The sequence below is a fragment of the Corvus brachyrhynchos genome, unplaced genomic scaffold, assembly GCF_000691975.1.
Source record: "Corvus brachyrhynchos isolate BGI_N302 unplaced genomic scaffold, ASM69197v1 scaffold239, whole genome shotgun sequence".
NCBI lineage: Eukaryota > Metazoa > Chordata > Aves > Passeriformes > Corvidae > Corvus > Corvus brachyrhynchos.
Window position 1 is genome coordinate 200,968 of NW_008246057.1, and position 22,217 is coordinate 223,184.

Consider the following 22,217-nt stretch of genomic DNA (forward strand, 5'->3'; position numbering starts at 1 on the left):
TATACATAGACCGGACAAATTGTGGACAAATAATCTAAATTTAATGGATTGCTCTAATAATTACATACAAAACCCAGAGCTGTAAAGATCAAAGGGCTGGAAAGTCAGATCTCAGGGACTTTAACTTGAACACTATGCCTGCATAAAAAAAAACCTGAATGACAATTCTGGTCTTGAATATTGCTCGTGGATGCAAATGCAACTACAACTCAAATGCAGCAAATCTTTAAGAAGAGACAATATATTAAGACAGATGATGAAAACAGGTTAGAAACTGACAGTTTTGTCACAAAAGATGATGACATTTCATACCTAAGATGGTCTGACTTTTATGTATCTCTATATGCTCTCAAACAGGGGGGCGGGGAAAGAGAAGGTAGAACAAGAGAACTGATTTCAGCTTTTTAAAAGGCCAAACATTAAAATAAAAAATGGTCTCTGTTACCCCATTCTCCTTTTGCTAAAGATGGCATACCAAAGACACCACAAGCGAGGCAGTATGCAATGATCAAGTCCTATTTTCATTATCAATCAATGCTAGATACTTTCCTTCAGTTACACTGAAATGGGGCAGCTTCCTCTACAGGCGTCACTCTTTTTAATCCGATTGCATACATGAAGTAATGTAAAAAAACTAATTTAACTATCTCTCTAACTAGTACTAGTCTGACATTCAGAAAGTGGTCTATAGTCCTTTGAAGCACATTTACTAAATGCCTCTCAAAACACAGTTTCTACTTAAACTGTCCTGAAGCACAGAGGAACATACACCATACTTACAACTGACCATTACTGAAGCTGCTGGTGTTATCTGTGCTCCCTTGATTCAATAACTTGAAAAAAGAGAACATTCAACTCACTGCTCTACCATTAGTCTTATGACAGAAATAAAAGTATATGGTTTTAAAAGAAACCTTACCCCATTTAGAGTAAAACCCTCAGAAAATAACCTCAGAAATTTAAGGAAAATAATCTGAATATAACAGTTTACACCAGCAGATACAATTTGAGCTGCTTTTTCCCACCAAAAGGCAATAACATTAAAACAAAATAGAATAAAATTGAAAATAATTGACGTATAAACATACTAGTACTAACAACCAGTGCTAATGTTCCATAGCAATGTTGCTCTGGAAAAAAAAATAATTTGGACCTCCAAGATGTGACTAAGTACAAAGGGATGGACAACAATTTTAAGATCATTCCCGACAGACGTTTGCCTCATCATTTTTATAGCTCTCTGAAGTTGAGAAACTCAGATGACTTAAAACTGACATAATATATAAGATAGCCCTCAAAATCATCTTGTTAGTCATTTTATCTGCTAGCACCTAAATTTACTCCTCCTCCATTTTCTCTTACTATGCATTTAGTAACATAAGTCTACCATCTGCCTCTTTCCAACATTAACTGCCAGACTCCAGAGAGGACTGCACAAACACTGAACTAACAAGCAGTGAAATACTGTCAGTGCTCTGGAAGGGCAGACTACAGCAAACATGAGAGCAAACGTAGAGATGAATAACCAATGAAATTGAAGCTTTTACTAGTTATGCTTACAGCTGAAGAGACATCAGGTAGAACTAACATATGTACATAAAATAATGGCTGTAATTGGCTGTCAGTCAGATTTCGACTTCAGATACAACTTTATGATTCACTATACATAATCTTACAAATGTCTTCCTTATGGCAACCATACATACTGCATTTCACAAGGTTATTGAATGAATACTCTCTAACATTTACTAATTGCTTTTCAAGCAACTAATAAAATCTTGAATACAAGACTGTCAAGAATGAAGAATCCACATACTGTTTCTTATTTTTAAAGACCCTCCTCTCCTCCCAAACTGTAATTCCACCTTAAAGTGATAGAAAGAATTTATGACAAAATATGCCTCTTATTTCAATACCCGAAGAGCAAAACCCTTCCTCCATCTCTCCTGAGAGACAGCCACAATGTGGCAAGTTCCAGCTTCAAAACTGGTACTGGCAAGCATTCCACATTGTGACACTGACTTCTAAGGGGAGGAGATAAAAGCATACAACCTGAATCAAGTTTAACTGCTATTCAGACTAACAAGTTTGGGCATCAATTTCAGCACTGCAGCACAGACTGTATAGACTCTTGTAACAAGACAACAAGTAAAACCATGTAAACTGAGCATTTTACGGAGATAGACCAAGCATCTCCCTGCCTGACCACACATGGACATAACCAGGGTCACCACAGGTAAGAGCATAGGGTTAGGACTGGAGATACCAATAGGTGGAACGGCAAATAAACTCATCAGAGCTTTGCATGTGGGACATTAGATGAAATAAGATGGAAAAGGCGCAGAAAAGCTTAGGAAAAGGTCTCATTTCTTGGGAAAAATCCCAAAATTGGTATAATGAAAAAAATGGAATCCCAGCAGTAGGTCCATGCCCATGTCTCTTTGAGCAAAATAGAAGTCCTCAACACTGGAAATCAGTATGAAACAGGATCGAGCTCAGATGCTGGCAATGTTTCAGGCACTGCTGTGTCTATGACCTAATAGAGAAGTGCAGACAGTACAGTGCAGAAGTAGCTAGATGCCTCCCTATTTAAGCTATTTTTTTTAAAAGTATTTTTTAAGGAATGTGAAGATGTCTAACTTAAATGACCTACCTAATAACCCACAAGTCTATACAAATAGAGACATGACTGTGGACTCCGTAAGACCCAGATGTTTAGTTCTCCAAATTTAGACAGGATTTGGAAAATACTATCTAAACCAAATAGTTGCTGTGAATCAACCCAGGGCTGATTTCTCCACAGGTCACCTTGCCATGTAAAGACCAAAAGCATTTAGTTTTCACTGTATCTTACAAAGATTTCTGAAGGAAATAGTATGGATATGTCAGCTGTATATCTGTGTATGTCCTTCAATACTCACAGCCCTGATTGGATCACCAAAATCTATCTTCAACCTCCCCATTGCTCTAATGATAGCAATAATGGACTGAATGGTGTTACTGTAGACAACAGCTTTGTACTGTTTACATTCTTCTTCTGAATAACCAGCTTCATGGATAATCCTATGGAAGAAAAAAAAAATAAATTCTCTAATCAAATTAAAAAATATTTCTCTATCACAGTATTTTGCCACACTTACTTCATTTGCTTGACAATTGTGCTTTTCCCCGATTCACCAGCTCCTGAAAAATAAATGCATGAAAATTCAACATTAGACTTTTACTATTCTTTGAAAATACATTTTGATTCTACACTTCATGTATCTAACCAATATAAGTACCTTCAATAGGTAAAAGAACACATTACAAACTGATTTTTAATATAGAAATGCATCTTCAGCAGAAAATTTCAAAATCAAGCCATTTTAAGAACAAATCTCAGTTCTAAAAAGTCTCCTTTTACCAGAAGTGAGCATAATCTTCACACAGTCTGCTCGTGTTTCTAATGCGAACAGATGATAAATTGCTCAACTTCAAAGGGATCTGAAGCTTAATTCTTCCAACTGCCTTTTTAATCAAAACCTAACCAAAATCCATTCTTCACACTGTATTAATGGTCTCCCATGTTGCAAATGAACGCCTTAAACTCTTCAAGGCTTTAGTCCTTGTAACCCTCTTTTGACCCTTGCACGAATAAACCAAGTCAGCTTACTTTTTGTTAAAACAGATGGCATGAGGTTTGCCAGTCAACCCGCTATAATTTTTAGTGTTTAACAAAAACAAAACAAAACAAAAGCTATGTCAGAAAAACAGTATCTCTGTCAACAGATAGGGAAAAAGATGCAGTTTTTGCTACCTCAACAATCTATCTTTAGTCTGCTTCTTTCTGTAAAAATACATGGAACTCTTAGAGCTGCAGTCTAATCCCTTTAGATAGCACGCTCCCAGTTTGCCTGCGACTTGTGCTGAATTCTCCCTCTCAAAGATGCCCTTTCTCAGTACAGCTCTGCACAAGTGAGCATAATCTTCATACAGTCTACAGGTATTTCTAATGCAAAGAGATCACCCATTGTCCAATTCCAATATAACCAAAGAAAACTCTGACCACAAAATAGCACTGATAAAGGCTGTACTTATTCATCGCCAAAAAAGGGCAAGAACCTGAAGCATGACAGTCAACCTCATCTTGGACAAAGTAAGGTTACTGAGAATTGCCAACATGCACTTAGTAAGTTTTCATGAGGAAACAGGTGGGTTTGGGGGTGAAGGACACTAAAAGATGTAATTTACTTTGAATCTAAAAAGGCTTCTGATGCCACCTCCCACAGCATCTCTTGTACCAAGCTAGGTAAGTACCAACTTTGGGGTGTCTGAAAATCTGCCCAGACAGCCACACTTAAAGGCTTGTGTCAGTGGCTCAAAAATCTAACTGAAATGCATTTAGACAGTCTCCAGGAGACGATTCTGGGCTAATACAGTTTAGCATCTTCACCAATGACCTGAAAGCGAAGGCAAAAGGCATTAACATCAGTTTGCAGCTGGTATCAGCCCAGAAGGCCAGGAAGTAGTTACAGTGTTAGAGAACAGAGGTGCTATTCAAAAGTCCTCAACATGCTAGAGGACTGAGCTGAGGAATCTCATGACAGTGAACAGAGACAATTGTGAAGTCCTGCAAGTGGCACAGAATAACACATCCAACACTTCAGATTTGGGACTAATGGGTTAGGAAAATTGTGAGGTTCAACAAACTCAAGAGTCAGCAGTGGGGCCTTGTGGTGATGAAGGTCAACCACATTCCAGGCTGCTGCACTGTGTCTGTCTGGAACAGTTAACTCTCTTCACAGCAGCCCTTATGGTGCTGTACTTTAGATTTGTAGCTAAACCAGTGTTGCTAACACTCATTAGTAAGAGAAACCGATAGTTCTCTTGTTGCTGAAAAATGCATGAGCAGCATCAAGGCATTTTCTCTTTTCCACCACGTCCCCACCCCTAGTGAGCAGGCTGGGTGTGGACAAGATGTTGAGAAGGGACGCTGCCAGGACAGCCGAAGTCAACCAAAGGGATATTCCATACACCACGATGCCATGCTCAGCAGTAAAAACTCAGGGAAGGGAGAAGGAGGGGTAGTCATTTGTTGTTACAGTGTTTGTCTAAACCTTTTTTTGTTACAACCTTTGGAAGTGTGGTTATGGTTAAGGGTCTGGGGCACAACTCATATAAGGAGCAGCTGACAAAGCCAGGGTTTTTTAACCTGGAGAAAAGGAGGTTCAGGGGAGACCTCAACACTCTCTACAACTACCTCAAAGGAGGTTGTAGCCAAGTGTGGTCAATGTCGTCTCCCAGGTAATAAGCAACAGAACAATAGTAAATGGCCTCAGGATGCACCAGGAGAGGTTAAGACTGGCTATTAGGAAAAATGTCTTCATCAAAAGGGTTGTCAAGTATTGAAACAGGCTGCCCAGGGAAGTGGTGGAGTCACCATCCCTGGAGGTATTTAAAAACTCTAGATCTGGTACCTGGGGACATGGTTTAGTGGTGGACTTGGCAGTGCTGGGTTATTGGTTGGGCACAATAACATTATAAGCTTTTTCCAAACTAAACAATTCTTTGATTCTTTTCACACAACCATTATGCATGCCAAGGCCCTGCTTTCCATGAGGTGGCCAAACACCTGCCTCCCAGTGAGAAGGAAGGAATTAATTCTCCTTTTTGCTTTGCTAGTGTGTGCAAGCTGTGGCTTTCCCTATTAAAACATCATTATCTTGTCCATGAGTCTTCTTGCCTTCCTTCTACTCTTTCCTTATCCCAAGGGAGAGGAGAGTGATCACACAGCTGTGTGGGTGTTTGGGTTTACCCTGGCCAACAGCTTCCACTGCTGCAGTGGCAAACGTGCAGACAAGTCAAAGGACGCTGCTCTTCCCCAGCAGGCACCATTCATTAAGCTGTATCCGAGCACTGTATACAATCCTCCCCCTTGGTGCCCAGTAAATGAGATACTGATAAACTAGATAAAAAACAGTTAAAGGTCACTTAGTTGTTTAGATGACACATGACATTCAAGCAAAACCTACAAGGAACTGGGCATTTTAATCCTACAAATATTGGGATGATGGGAGAAGATGATCTGTAAGCTTCTGTTCTTTCCATAACATAAGACAGCTTAAAGCAGAAGTAAACTTGTCAGACGTACACAACAAAGAGACGTAGGCAATCAAGAACCTCTAGCACAGGCAATTTCACAGAGATATATGGGAAGGGCATGCAGGGAACCTATTCCATGGAAGAGGCTGTACTGCACAGAGAGGAGGCAGAAACTCAGCCTTGGAGATCTTCAAGATTCAACTGGACAAGCCTCTGAGCAATCTTACCTATTTTAATGTTAGCCTGGCTTTTAGCCAAGGGCTAAACTAGATGACCTCTAAGAGGTTTCTTCCAACTTAAAGTATTGAATTTCTGTATAACAGACTATCTCTATACTTGAATACTGTACAGTGATGCTTTTAGGATATTCCTCTTATGAAATAAATATGTACATTCAGGACAAGCTTAGCCCAATTTAAGACTGCATCTTAAAAGCTGTCCCACATCCTTTCCAGCACTGCTACTTATGTGGCTACACTTCCCTTCCTCCAGCACCATAGAATGAGTGCTGGCACCAAGAGGAGCCATTGAGCTTGGAGTTAAGCTAGCTAAGGAATAGAGTAGGCCTGTCAGCATCAATCTAGATTGCCATCTTTCGCTCATGTCCAAGCAAAAGAGTCTTTTATAAATCTGCAAGTTTCTTTATAGAGCAGCAATAGTTCTGAGATTCTGAGCTGCCATGGAAGTACACTAATATAAACAGAAATCAGAGACACCAGCACTAAAGTAATTTGTTATTTAGACATCTGAAGCATTTATAAATCAAGTTAAGAATCTCAAAATAGCTAATTATGCACTTAATCACAAATAGGTGACAAAAGTTAAAAGATTAGCTTTACTAATGCAATTACTATAATTTGCTTTGGATTAGTATTTTTATTCAAATAATTTAAAGATGGTATATCCCCTGCATTCAACAGCAATTCTGGAGATATTAAGAAATATACTCAGCATTTAATTTACATAACCTCATAAAATGTTCTGTTAAAAATTTATCAAATTTGACTAACCAAAAATGTCAGTGTCAGGGCTAGTTACAGTACAAAAATTTAATTATGTCATATACTTTCTACTTCATTTTTTGAGTCAGATATTCATGTTTCTCTATGGTGTTAGAATTCACATGTACCAAATACCTACAATTATCATAAAAGCATTCTCAGTAACATAACCACAACCACCCATAATACATATAAAGAATAATTAAGTCATTTATTACAGAGTACCTAACATCAACAGTGAGTTCCTGGAAGGTGCATTCCCCTATGTTATTTAATGGAAAACAGAAATGGTTGTGTTTGGTTTGGGTTTTTCCTTTAACTGCACACTGAAATGACTGTAGCATTCCTAATAATCTTTGCAAAGTAGATGGGAAAATTTCATCTTACTCATTGTCCCATACTGAAAGGAAATTCATTATTTTTGCAATCCTGAATGCAGAACTCTGCCAGGTTTTCTGACAGATACACTTTATAAAATTCCCTCCTTTATCTCAGCATAAATAAGTTGCCCATATAGCAATATGAGAACTAACTCTGGTTTAGAAGGTTTTAGACAGGAGCAAGCAATATTAAATATTACATGTGACAGCTGCATATAAAATATCAGAGCTAGCTATACTGTCACAACCAAACACTACCTAAATTTAGACAGACTTGATTGTATATTCCTCAATCATCTAGTAAAGGATGCTATTTATTGCTTGCTATGTATTTATGGGAGCAAAGCACATCCAACCTAAATAGCAAAATTTCACATTTTCCCCATAGATTCTACTATAATCTGAAGGGTCTTCTGCCTCAAAGTGTAATACTTAGGCTCCACCTTCACATGTCAGTATGTCACAGCAAATACTGTGCTATCCAAAGCAGTCATTTACCTGGATCCAGCATGAATTCTGACAACACTCCAGGAATTCAGAGCCAGCACACAAACCCAGGCCTGTGACTAACCCTACCGTACCATCCACAGCATGGTGAATCTGACGCTCGGCTAAATAAGAACTAAGCTGCATTATGATTTTTCTCTTAAAGCCAGCTTTCAACTTCGGAAATAGAAAAAAATCAAAGCATCTTCATGCTCAAAAAACCCAACCAAAAAACCATTTAACAGATCAGTCTCACTGAATCTTCCTCCTGAAGGAACCAAGTAAGGTCAGCAGAGCTCAAATAAATTTAAGAAACAGCTAAACCAATATTTGATTCTCCAAGCTGTGATTTGGTCAATCACAGGAGAAAAAATTTTAAAAAATTTAAAAGATTGGGTTGGACCCAATCTTAAGGTTCTTTTCCAACCTAAATGCTTTTATCACCCTATGACTCATTACTATGAAATTGTAGCAAATACCATCTTAGATTGAATATTTTTTCCAAATGGAGCAAATCTGTGTTACAAATGAACTGAAGCATTTAATAATTCGATTAAAATTAACAGGTAAGCAAAAATGTTACTTTAAACTACTTAGAGTGTCTCACGATTTATTATCCCACACACTGCCTACATAGCAAGCATTCCAGAACTACAAATTTCTGGAACAAATGTTTTATGCACCCAAGTACTGAAACCGCTGCTTGGAAGGGCTGAAACCTTCATAGTAAGATTTCTAAGTTACGACACATTTGCTAGTTGGTTACTAAAGAAACAAATCAAATACCAAAGTAAAAAGCAAGGAAAACTTCAAGTTCACAGTATCCCTCTTTGGAGGAAACCAACTGTCAAATACAACTATTTCTAATAGAATAAATATACTCCTTGTAATATTAACACAGAAAAAAAAAATACAGACTAAATTAAAGTAACTTAAGCGTTATATAAAAACTAAAGAGAAAAAATTGGGCTGGCTTTGAAATAACACCAAGTAAGTCAGACAAAGGAACAGAATCCACAAAAAAGTAGAACAGCCTTTTATGTTGCCAGAAGAGAGTTCAAGTATGGACAAGAGCAATTAATTTAAAACTTTCAACGGGTGTTTGCCAGCTTTTCAGCATGTGGAACAGGACACTTACACCATATTAATTTAAGCATAGAGACACATGTGAAATTTAAAATAAAACATATTGATTTGTAAATTTTTGGATTCAGGAACTGTAAAGTTCTCTCCCCCCAACCTTCTTATCAATTCTATCAGACACTTGTATTTCACAGCAGAAGGCACAAGCTGTATGGTGCCACAGCTGCCACTAGTCACAGTACAAGCTAAATACCCAGTGATTTCTACTCTTTCTGCTATGGGGTCAGTAATCTCCTACAAAAACACATGGCTTTGTAGCTTGGAAGTATAATCTCTTAAATTTATCACTTCATGACACATTACCAGACATGAGATTTAAATTAGAATGCAAGCTGCTAATCAGTGTTACTATATCCAAAATACAACAATGCTAGTACAAGAAACCCACAGTGGAAACTTTGCTACAACACACTCTGGACAGGTTGAACACCAAATGAAACATTCTCTGAAAGCCACACTCTATCTGTCTGAATTTTCCTATTTTGTCCACTCCCCCTCTTTGAAGTTTATCTACCACCATCCTGTATTCTTCTAATTCTGGGGCAGTTGCTGACCCTGGTAGGTTTACAACCTTTTTCCCACTCCTGTTTTCATACGGTCAACCAAAGGTGGATAGAACCCCTTAATTCTAATGTGGCATTAGTCTTGGAATGTCCACAGCTACTGGAATTTGAATGTGCCAGGAAACTTTCAACGAATTAAGAATCTGTATTAGTATCTGGCAGAAAATATTTCAGTAACTTAGCCATGTAGTAACAGAGCATGAATCCCAGATTACATCCCTGGTTCAAAGCAGAGAAGTGACAGATTCTAAAATTATGGCACTGACTCAGATAAAAGATCTGAGATAATTCTCAAGGTTTCAGTAGCTGCATGCTTAGTCCTACAGAAGCAGCATCATTTACACCTATATGCCACCGCCACTTTTGTAAATCCCTTAACAAAACAAGAATTAATTACAACTAATTATTTCTTTCCTAGGTCTCCAGTACCGCTCTTAGTAGATGTTTGAAATCAACACTATACGATAAAATAGTCAATATATTATACGTAAAACATCATTTAAGAAAACTGTTACTATAAAATGTTACCTCAGGTATTAACTCGTGGTAGCTTCCTGTATGTTTATTAAGGTCTAGATGTCTAATAGACTGCTCTGAGTTTCTTAAATACCTAGGCTGCTACTAGAGCAAACGCAGAAGCAAGTAATAAAGACTGTTAATTAGTTTAGTATTGAAACAAGGAGAAAGTATGGGTTTACATTCAGTATAACTTCTGGAACCCAATGAATTCTAAAAATCAATCTTACAGTGAAACAAGGAGGGCACAGACTCCATTTTGCAAACCTTAAGGTACCTTCTATTCACATCTTTATCTTTAGAAGTATGAATTGAGTTTTGAGCTACTTTTAATTTTCAACCAGTGCTTCATATCTTTTTATGACAAAAGTTTTATGAAATGTTCTTTTTGCTAGAATTCAATCATGTGAAAAGCAGACACCTTAGCAGAAATTATGTGCGATTTTATGTACCACACAAAATTAAATGCATGCAGCTTTTGAATACAAATTCTATCTAGCTTTTCAATAACATTTCTATATTCCTCAGCTGTTTCAAGTTACTAGCTACATAGTAGGAACCCTTTTACCATTATGTGTATCACTTACACCATAACTGTATTGGGGACTCATTGTCTCACTCTAAAGAAGAGCACCAGTACAATGCCAAGTGTCATATTTCAGAAACTTTGTGAAACATTCAAAAGGAAATGCAGTACCTTGAAAGTGAAGCTACTTAAAAAAGACCTTTGTAAAGAATGTGCAGGAGCTCTCCTACACACCAGTACCATTGTCTTGGACAGGGACAGTGCCATTGCAGTTTTTCCTTCAATTAACATAGCGTCCTTTGTGTGAAGTGCCAAACCCAGCAAGACCATGACAAGCTGAGACCTAAAGGTTTGGAAATAAACCTCTTATGCCAGGAACTTATGCCAGAAATTAAATACAGGTGTTAAAGCACATTTGGAGATGAAAACCACTTGGTAATCATGCTTGGTGCCCAACAAGTATATGCCACAATACCAGCAGCTAAACATTTGTGGCTTCAGGTTTATCTAAGGGGTCAATATCAGCTTGATAAGATTAGCAGTTGATTACTTAAATGTATCATAGGCCAGCATCCACACTACAATCATCTAAAATACTTGGGAAGTTCTTCAAAATTCAAAGTCCAAAAGCTTGTTAGTATTTCGAATGGAACTTCAATATAGCAAATAACTGAACTCCTCTGCAAAACTGAAATAAGATTTAAATTTGCTGCTTAAAAAAATTAAAGTGGCTTTCTTCTTCCAACCAAAGTAGTATGCTCAGAAACAATTACTACATAATTTAAAATCACAATATGAAAGAACATGATTAAAGACCTTCTTGAACATGTTTCTGCGGTTATTGTATATGAGCCCAATCCAGGAGACGAATGCTGACTGCTCCAACAGAAAGAACTAATTCCTTTACTCTTAAAATGTTTATCAAGAGAGTTACCATCAATTTCTGCCAACAGAGTACAGCATGCCTCATCCAGACTTTCAAATACATATCTAATAAACCTCTAGAAATCCAGAATGCCTTGACATTGGTCTCCACAGTGTGATTGGCCTTCACGGCCTTTTACTGTGCACCATGCTATAAATATAGTGAGTAAAGATGGCAGGTTCAGAGATAACAGAGCAAGCTAACTAAGCAGGCTATCATTAATCACAATGAAAAATGCTTTATAAAAAATTTCCCACTACAACAAAGGCATACTTTATGCAGGTTGTTCTGGCAGAGAGATACAACAAAAGAACAAAAGAACTTGGAATAACAACGTATTTTCATTGCAGGCTACAATTCCAATTCAGAACAACACTACTGTTGTATTACCTACAATTTTGACAGAACCTACTGTCCCAGCTACCTCATATAACTATATAACTGTGCAAAGAGTTGGGACAACCAGAAAACTGTGTGTGCATTTCTATCAAAACAGGAAGAAGATCTCTCATGTAAATCTCAGCTGATTTTATTCAAAGCTCTACTTGTCACATAACACCAAGGCATTAGTTGCAAATGTGATAAATGGGTACTGTTGAAGTTTACACCAGGGAAAATGCAATTACACTAAAAGCTGTCCCATTATTGTAGAAACAAAGCAATAAACTTCAGTTCATGTCAATTTTCAGTATTCATCCACACCTAACTTCAAAGTGTTTTTCATCCTGTAGCTCAAGGACTAAGATCTACAAAAATAAGGAGAATAAGCATATTGTTAGTTGACCTAAATTCACTTCAACGTCTCCAACTCCACCAGAATCTGGATGGACTTAAAGTGACAGAGATTAAAACGTAAAAAGATCCTAGATATCAGTGAACAATCTTTTTCAATTACAAACGTTTTCAGAACTCCTATTTGTATTTGAAGCAAGAAAGAAAATTCATGAGCATAGTCAACCATATTTTCTGTTACATGTACATGCATTTTGCACACAAAACTACCCTCAAGTAGGGTGAATAGCACTTAAAAAAAATCTGGCTATTTTGGGTTTTTATTGTTTAAACAGAATTTGTATTTAACTGGTCTCATATTAAACTGAGACATCTTTAAAGTGTGTAAAAATTTCAACCCCCTCCAAAACACAGTTGCACCCAGTAATCCCAGAAGCAAGGAACAGGACAGACACCTACATAAACAGCAGCCTGTTAGGCCTCAAACAAGTATGTAATCAAAGACTGATCACTTCTGAACACTTCTATGTTCCAGAACAACAGATAGAGAAAATGGTGTAAATAGACCCTCATCTAGGAATTAGATGACAGCATTTGCTAGTAACACTGCAGCCCTAAAGCATATTAGAAGGAATCCCTGTCAATGATTTAAGAGCTTTATGCTTAAGCATTTATATGCTTTACAGAGTACATAATGGTTTTGCCAAGAGTTTACCGGATTTATTAAGGATCTGCATACAGCGGGGAAATCCACTTTCAAAATGCTTCAAGAAACATTAAACGCATCAAGGATACAGACAGCACTTCAATGAGACTTAGCAACTTATTTTCAGTCCACCACTGTATAAAACATTACTGATAGACTTGAAAGCAACGAGAATTCAAAGTAACACTTCATTAAATAAACTCTAAAAATGCTCAAAACAATTGTCTGGTTTATTCCAAATTTTTTTTATTGCAAGACCCATATCTCCAGTTATAGCAAGTTTTAAAACTGCATTCCAATACTGCATTCACACTGTATTCTATTTTAATGTTACTACAACTTTACTGTTGCCTCCATTCTCTACTGCTTGGACACTGGGCTGGCAGTTGTACTTCTTGCCCACTACCATCTTGCATTCTTCACCAAGAGCTAGGTAGAAGAGGATTCTTCCTAGTCAAGCCTACAATCTATAAAGTAGAAGAGCATGAGGAAGCACAAACCTGAGACTCCCTGGATTTGAAATGAAAAGAAACTCTTACCTCTAACTTGCAATCAGCTCATTCCTTAAGGTAGACTGGCTCTATCTCCTATTGCAGCAAAGAATCCTTAAAAAAGTGGGGTTTAAATAGTTTAACATGTCTACCAAATGGACCTTGCAGGTGAACACAATTTCACATTATTCCTAATCCAATTCTACAGTGAACTGTGACACAGAAATACAGAAATTGAAAGCATCCTATTCTGCACCCATTTTCCCCTCCACCTGCTAACTCTGCATTTCCAGCACTCCATCTGCATACAGCACATATCTCTGCTCCTCATCATGGTTTTAGTCAGATTCATCAGACCATTATGAAATACCAGGTGAATTGACCACTCCAGCAGAAAACTTAAGTCCAGTCAGGACAGCCAGTTTGACTACTTAACCAGCAAAAAACTGAATTAATCACTTAAAAGTGACAGGGAGAAGGGAAAGCCATTCAGCCAGATGCTGCAAGAGCACTCTCCTTTTTAGCGAGACAGAGCTTCTAGACTAGCTCTGCTGCTTATAAAACAACATCCACTACTTAGTTCCAGCATTCCAATACAGATTTAGAAAGTAGGCAAGAACCCCTTGAGTTTTACTAGAAACTATTAAAAAAGCCCAGAGATTCAAAATGTCCTTAAAACTGTGGTTGATAAAAACTTGTATTATGATCCAAACAACTACAACAGCTTCATCCACGTAAAAAAAACTCCGAAGTTGTATGCAAAAAATTATTTTACCAACTTTGAGAAAGGAAGATGGGATTACAGATAGCCATTTGATTCCAATAGTAGTCTCATTTCAAGAAACAGGTCATATTAAATTCTAGACAGTATTAATTATAAACCTGCTTCACCATTTCAACAGGAATTTTCATTACAGTACATTGATTACTTCTATAAAAGCAATCAGCTTAGAGCAATGATTGTAAAGACTTCCCGTACATTCTGGTTGCCTAGATACTGTTATATTTCACTAAAGATTTAATCAGGTACCTTTACTAAGTATATTACTCACTACAAAGGCAACCCTACATGTCTAAGAAGAATATATGAAAAAGTAATGACATACAGTCTATTTCAGAAGTTGAAGCATAGTATATTTGAATGCTGTTGATTCCTTTCAATAAGTTGCTTTACAAAAAGTATTTTCTAATTCCAGTATCAATTTTATAGGTACAGACTATATTGAAGTTTACATGTATCGGTAAATATAAATACAGAGCACCCATGTAAGCATACATCTATAAGTCAACACAGCAACTTGATTATCAAGTTGTTACCAAAATATACCAGAAGTGGTCTTTCTTAAAGCTTCAATGACCCTTCAACTACCAAAGCCAGAAGACCAATCTACTTGCTTATCACAAGGTTAACAAGAATTTATTTGCTTATCACATGTTTAAAAAATCTTCTGTTTAAAGAATTGGTTCTTAACTGCTTTATGTCAATTAGCCCCATCAGCTGAGATCCTAAAAGAATTATACCAAGAGTAACTTTTAAAAAATAACACAGAAGTATGTTTCAAGGGAAGGGGTAGCCAGCAATTAAACCAAAATGAAACAAAGGTCAAAATCTAACCTCAACAGGCAACACACTTTCAAATCAAGGATTGGTGTATATGGGTATCTGTGACTTGAGGTGATACTTAACGCCTATAAGCTTTAAGCTTTAGAACTCCAGAGACCCTGAAGTTGGCTCCACAGCTTTGCAAACACTAAGGCCAAAGCCGTGATGATGGGAAACATCTTCCAAGTCCCCAACTCTAATACTTCATACACCTATACTGTAGAAGGACTATGAACAGTCACAAACATGGGTAGTCTACAGAATCACTCCTTTACTTCCCGTCCTCACTAAGAAATCATATTTTGTCTTGTCTGTTCCTACTTAATGGTCCAGGAGAACAAAATGTTTAGCATTAAGAAAAGAGGAGTTCAAACCTCTTACTGCAGAAGCATACCTTCCTAGTAGACAAAAGTGTCTCAACAAAACCAGTTTATGTTTGTCTTACCAGTCTAATTTCAAAATCTTAATTATCCTTCCACTCAGAAATGTCACTAAGTTAAGCCACTGCAAAAACTGGATTTTTCTCAACAGTGCACTCAAAACTTTTCACTCTCAGAAATCCAAAGTTCTGATTTTTCCAACTACTCTATATACCTTACCAACTTCAATAGTTTGCGGATACAAAATCACTCAGGTAAAGCCAACCAAGTTCCATTTACAGAATAATTGTGTAATTTACACAAAGCCTGAGGTAACAGTAGGGCACTGAGCAAACAAGTGGAATAAACAGAACAGCAAACCTAGGTAAAAGCTGGACAATGACTAAGATTCAGAATAGGAAGTTTTTATTAATACACGTTCTCCTATAAATGTCTTGGGAAAAAAACCCCAAACTTTTAATAGCTAATTATCAAGTCAGTTAAGATCTTTATTTCAGTGTTTCCAGGGCAAAAAAAAAACCACCCTCACACTTAACAGAACATCTTAAATACCTCTTTTCTATATCCAGTTTTGCTGTACCACATCTGCTAGATAGCATGTTACAGGAAACGCTGCATATGTCCATCAGCTAGACAGCAAAACTGACTTCAGAATTTTATGCCCTCTGAGCCAGACTCATGGCTTGGTTTCAAATTATTTAGCCAGACTTTAGGATGTGCTGGCTACTCAATTATTCCTTCCCTGAAGACCAAAACAACTAAAGGGTAAAATGTGTCAGAAAAAGAAGAACCCACTTTGGCAATATGAGTATATAAATCACTACAGACTAACTATAGCACAAAGCCCCAAGTTCAAGTAGTGCCAACACAACTATGCAGGGAGCTGTACTGTAAACTCTAGTTCTGATGCGAGTTAAAAATAATTTCACCGAAGGAGGTTAGCTGAAATGCACAGTCATTCTGGTAATATCATCTACAGGACAGAATCAACTGTCGTGTATACAACAATGATGATACAATAAACTGTGCTGCCAGAAAAAAGTAGGAAGATGCTAATTACATCATAGATTATTACAGAATTTATGAGTGGTCTTGAGGCACCACTGCTGCTGGGAGTGGACAGCTTACCAAAAACTACCTTACTAGAAGCCTCCAATTCAGAACGAGGGGGGGAAAAAAAAAGAAGCAACTTTATATTGTTTTTGAAAGAAAAGTTGAAGAAAAACCATTTCTCAAGTTTAAAATGTTTTTTAACTCTCAAAATATTACAAAATCCCTTAATATCTGGTACCTCACAACTACTTTTTATGTATCCATAACTAGACTTTTTAATATTTTAAAAAAGCTACTGGTATCACAACATAGCACATAATGTACAGTTTCTCTTTAACCCTTTCTAAAACAGTATGTACTGAAGTAAATTTTGTCTTTAGAATGTTAAAGAACTAAAATCATGATATAATCATAAACAGTGATTTTATAAAGAAGAATTATAATAATGCAACACAAGACCTGAAATCACTGAAGACAATTTATATTGAAGTTTACACACACATTAAAGACCGATATTATGATGTTGTAAACTTTTACACCAACATTCAAATAGAAGGCGACAAGCATAAAAGGACCCAAACTGCAATTGTACAAACACAACCATAACTAAATGACTGTGCTTTCTGCACATCCCTGAGACTCCTTTCACAAAATCAAGGGGGATTATTACACTATCAGAATCTAGTAACTCCATACAAATAACATCCTGATTGGCAGAGTCCAACTGTGCCATATTAAAATGCAAGAGAGCTCCCAGTTCAGCACTGCTGCTAAATCTAAGCAGACAGGCAGGAATGGGAGGCGGTGGTGTTCACACTAAAAAAGACAAGACCAACAAGCACAAACCCAAACATTAAACACTTCTCTTTTAGGTATCATAAATCAAAATCAGCTTTTAAATAAGAGGTGAACGTCATAAACATCTGTAGATAGTTGTCTGAAGGCATGACAGGAAATATTTTGTTAGAAACGTTTTAGATTAGGCTGGCATAATTTATGAAGATGAGGTCAACATCTCTGAAATGTGCAATACTTGTTTGTGAGAACAAGGCTTTTCTGAGACCTCCCTTAAGTTCAGACTTCTAAAGTCTTTCTTGTCTGCAAGTGTGGAGAAAGAGAATACTCTGGAGGAAAGGCAAGAGAAGTAATGGTACAAACAGCATTGATGTATTTTTTCAGTCCAATGTGCAATGGGGTCTGGAGGAAGCCAGGTACTGCCAAGCACTGTGAGGATCATGCTGCTGAAAGATGAGCATGCAGCAGGAGTCAGTTTGACTGAGCACACAGAAAGATGCAGGTCTGTAACAAAAGAAAAACAGACAGAAGAAGATGCCTGAGATGTGAAGAGTTAGAAAAACAACTAAATAGAATTGTTCTAGTTACCGTCTTAAGGAACAGGAAGCTGCAATGGAAAAGATTAAATGCAGTACTGCCTTAAGTTAAATGCCACTTATCTTTTACGAGCATGACATGAACACGGTCCGCTATGAATCACAAGGATCTATTCAGGAACAGAAAAGCGGCTCTGCTGGTCATGAGGATGAAGGTATCCATTGAACCTAAATCTAGAAGCGCGATTATCCAGGAAGGAGACACAGAACTACAGCTGTCAAATAAATGGCCTGTGACCTCCTAGATGGCAGGATCCGTGCCTAGAGAATGTTTAAGACTTATCTATTGCTTTTTTCATTCAAGATACAAAGAACCTTAACACCAAATTTGCTATATTAGGTGAAGAATGTGATAATTCACAAGACAAAGTGCTAATCCTATAAACGCATGGTGCCAGTTTGAATGTATTCATAAAACCTGATGAGTTAACCTCATACCAAAAAGCATTCTGCTAAATGAGGTACTGGCTGTTCTCCTGCAGTTGGCATAAATTCAGTCTTATGTGCTCTAGCTATTTCAACAGAAATGTACTTGCAGATGCACACCTGACCGGGATCACGTGTCTATTAATGCAGCCCACAGATCGGTCACTAAGAAGCATCACCTCCCAACATGAGTAGGATTACACACATTCTGCAATCATCACTAGAATTTTTATTTGTTGAATATTGAAAGATGAGGAACCATGGAAGAAAAAAACAACTTGGGTCTACTGCTTTCTCTACCTGGAAGCCACCCAAAATATAAACTGGTTTTTAAAAATCTTACATTAAGTATATGAGTTTACCTATTAAAAAAACCCAACAGAAAATACAAGAAAAGAAAATACTACTTCAATTTGGACACAGAAGTTTAAGAACTGTCAACTTGTCACAAATAAAGTGCTTAGCAAAAAATATATACTTTTGTATGTTGAACTTTTAGTGTTGGCCAATATACTATACTGCACTTATATTTTTTGCTGAGTTCTCATGAAATTTAAGTATTTCTTTGTTACATATTGACTGAAAATAGTATTAAAGTAAATAAGCTTGTTTATGTAATGATTTTAAAAGATAAAAATAATCTAATCACATGTATAAACAAGCATTTTCCATCTGGCTTACCAACTATAAGCTCAAATTCAGCTTACTTCTAAGAATGCTTCTTCTCAGAAATTTTCCAGGAAAGGCTCTCCTGTTGTTAAGACAGCACACCAAAGTGCATAGAATTACAAGGTTAAAATAACTATACATGGATAATGTTTAGAATCCAGTACTTTTATTCCTAATGACCTGCATTCAAAATTTTATGAAGTGATGAACCAATTTACACATATGATAAAAGAACTTAGACAATCCAGGTCAATAGCATTTTGCACAGATTAAATGTATCTGCTTACTCCTAGAGACAGGACAACAAAATATAAATCTAACATGGATCAGTGATATTGTTCACAGTGATGGTTCAGGTACAGCAGTGCCACATCTCTCTCAATTAAATCCCTGCAATTTCCTGGTTTAGGGGAAAAAAATTTAGAAAAGCATATAATGGAATAAATTAAATTTCCAGTCTAGAAATAGACCGATTTTATGAACACATCTTCCCTAAATTGAGCATTCTAGCTCAAGCTTCAGTAGGATTCTCTAATCACCATGCAAAAATACAATTTTTATATATGCTGCAATAAACCCAATTTATTGGGTCAATAATAATAATAATTGGTATACAGCTACAAGACCTTTTTCTACATAAACAAGGTGCTTCAGATGCTGCTCACACACTGCATTTTACTGGCAGCAGACCACAATTTGTACTTTTCCTTTTATTTCAGTATCTTTTTAGCAGAACAAACCCATAAATAGATGTAGGAGTACAACCAAGTAGATGACAAACTGTGACGTGGGCTGAACAAGCAATTGGGAAAGTGAGTGGTGAGAAGAAAGTAACTCTAGTGGAAGTAACTTTAAATAGTTTTGTCATCAGATAAAGCATTCATATCACATTCAAGACATCTGACAGACTTGCAAGGAACAGAAAAACTTTCATTCCAAAACATGTGAAATACGTATACGCATCCATGGATGTATGCACAAAACCTCATCCAGAGTTCACTAAACATTTAGTAATCTTTGTTTAAACAATCATGCAAACACTGGTCCCAGGAGAAGCCAGGCTGCCAGCCTTCACACCTCTTTTTAGTAGGGGAGAGGGGAACGCTAACCCAACCGAGCTGCTGCTCAGAACACTGTGAGAACCCACATGTATTTGGCCATTTATTCCATAGTCTTAGATCTCACGAGAGCCCAGCAGAAAGGCCTTCCAGCATTAGAAACAGAATTTATGAAATTTAAGCTCATAATATAGGACTTGGTACATAAGAGCACTAAAATAGTGAGGAAACCTATTCTTAAGTTTAAAGCATCTTTAAACAGACTTCATCTGTATCCAAGAATTATGAAAAATATATAAACAAGTACCAAACTACAGGCACCACAAGTTCCATACAGAAGAGCAAAACACTGAAAATTAACTTCAAATGCCTTGCCAGACGACACATAAAGCATTACTTTGCCACTTTCTAAAAAGGCAATAACATTTTCTGCATAATTGCTGTTATCACATACATGAAAACCTTCCATACAACAATCTGAGGACTCAAAAGGTGTACAGGACTAGGCACAGTACCAGCCTAAAACCTAACACTTCCCGGAAAACAAACAATTAAAGCTTTTGTTTCTGGTTTATCTCACAAGTAACATTTTAAATCTATAAACACATTTTAGGACCTTTGTTTTTCCCTTACTAGGTTTCATTTCTTCATCTACAATGAAAGTTGCTCAGTCTTTTGTCCCTTTCTGGAGCCATCTTAGAATTTAGCAACAGAAAGTTATTTAAGAGGTCTACTACATTTGTAGCAAACAGAGCACTGTAGGAGAGCAAAATCAATGTCGAGAGGAGTGAGAAATAGCACATCATTTAAAAAGTTTGCCCGAAACTTCACCTCTGAGAGGGAAGCTGCAACTCAACAGCTATTTTAACTCACTATTAGAGGGATCCAGCCTGGTTCAGATACACAGAATGTACTGTGAAACTCCCTACAACATTAATTCTATGCAAATCTTGCAGCATTCAACTGTCCCCAGCCTACGGTAGTTTTAGTCCGGAACAAATGGATTCTAATTAAAATCCTCACTTCCTTTTTTCTAGTCATTTTAAAAATAATCCTATCTTACTTATCTTTACACACAAGGATATCTTAAAATACACAAAAAGGCAAACTTAAAGTACTTGCAAGCAGAACTCGAGAACACATGATGGCACGTTATGTGTAACTATGTTACACATGTAGTAGCTCCATCAAGGTGGTATTTCCCGTTGTAAGATCTCAGTAACACAAGCAAGTTCTACAAAATTTAAAAAAAAAAAAAAAAAGAAAGAAAAAGAAAAAACACCAACACCAAAAATCAATGCAAAAAGTTCAATGGTGCTTTGCCTTTTGTTCTTTTGACACTTTCTGTACTTCGCTCTCATAGCAACAGTTTAGGACATGTTCGGGTCTACAAGAAACATTAAGAATAAATATCCCCCCAACGTAACATTTCCTTCCTTTCAACAGAGGAACAGAGAATCCAGGTCAAAAGTTTCAGGCGTTATCCCTTTCCTGTAGAAGTCAGGGCCCGGACAGACCACGCCGTGCCGCTTCCCCGGGGCGCTGCCTCGAATCCCTCAAGCAGCCGAGGCGCCCATCTGCGCCAAGGAGCCGCTGTGCCTCCCGCCACCCCAAAACTTCCGAAGGGCCCCGAGCACGTACCCCGGGGTCCGAGGGCAGCACCGCCTCCCGCCCAGCTCGGCGAGTACCTATAAAACTATACCCCTTGGCAGGCGAGGGAGCTTCGGGAAGCGGCTGCCTCAAGAAGAGCCTCCTCTCACGGCATCCCTTACCTAAGAGGAGCAGCTTGACCTCCCTGGCCGCCTTCTCGCCGTCCTCCCGCAGGTTCCTGTCGATCATCTTGCTCCTCTCCACCGCCGCCTTGTCCTCGGCGCTCAGCGTGCAGCCCATCTTGGGAAGGGGCTGTTTGGCTCCGCCAGGGGAAGAGAATCAGGGAGCGGCGGGGTTCGGCGCCGGGAGCGGCGGGGAGGCGCTGAGGAGGGAGGGGAAGCGAGTGCGCTCCCCGCTCGCTCTCTCCTTCGCCCGCTCCCTCACCTGGGGCGCAGCGGCGTCGCGGGCAGCGCGCGCCGGGTTCGCCTCCCCGCCAA

The 22,217-nt window shown here is 37.8% G+C and overlaps 1 protein-coding gene across 3 annotated transcripts in view; it reads right to left on the reverse strand.

Annotated features, from left to right (window-relative positions):
- LOC103623407 (guanine nucleotide-binding protein G(i) subunit alpha-1) overlaps nucleotides 1-22,217 on the reverse strand; it is a 32,986-nt gene extending 10,769 nt beyond the window's left edge. For all 3 annotated transcript variants that reach the window (XM_017745974.1, XM_008642497.2, XM_017745973.1), the window contains exons 1-3: nucleotides 21,903-22,217; nucleotides 3,141-3,183; nucleotides 2,922-3,063 (exon numbers count right to left, since the gene is read on the reverse strand). In XM_017745974.1, the coding sequence (XP_017601463.1) occupies nucleotides 2,922-3,063; nucleotides 3,141-3,183; nucleotides 21,903-22,020 (303 nt within the window). In that variant the 5' untranslated portion in view covers nucleotides 22,021-22,217. The remainder of the gene's footprint in view (nucleotides 1-2,921; nucleotides 3,064-3,140; nucleotides 3,184-21,902) is intronic.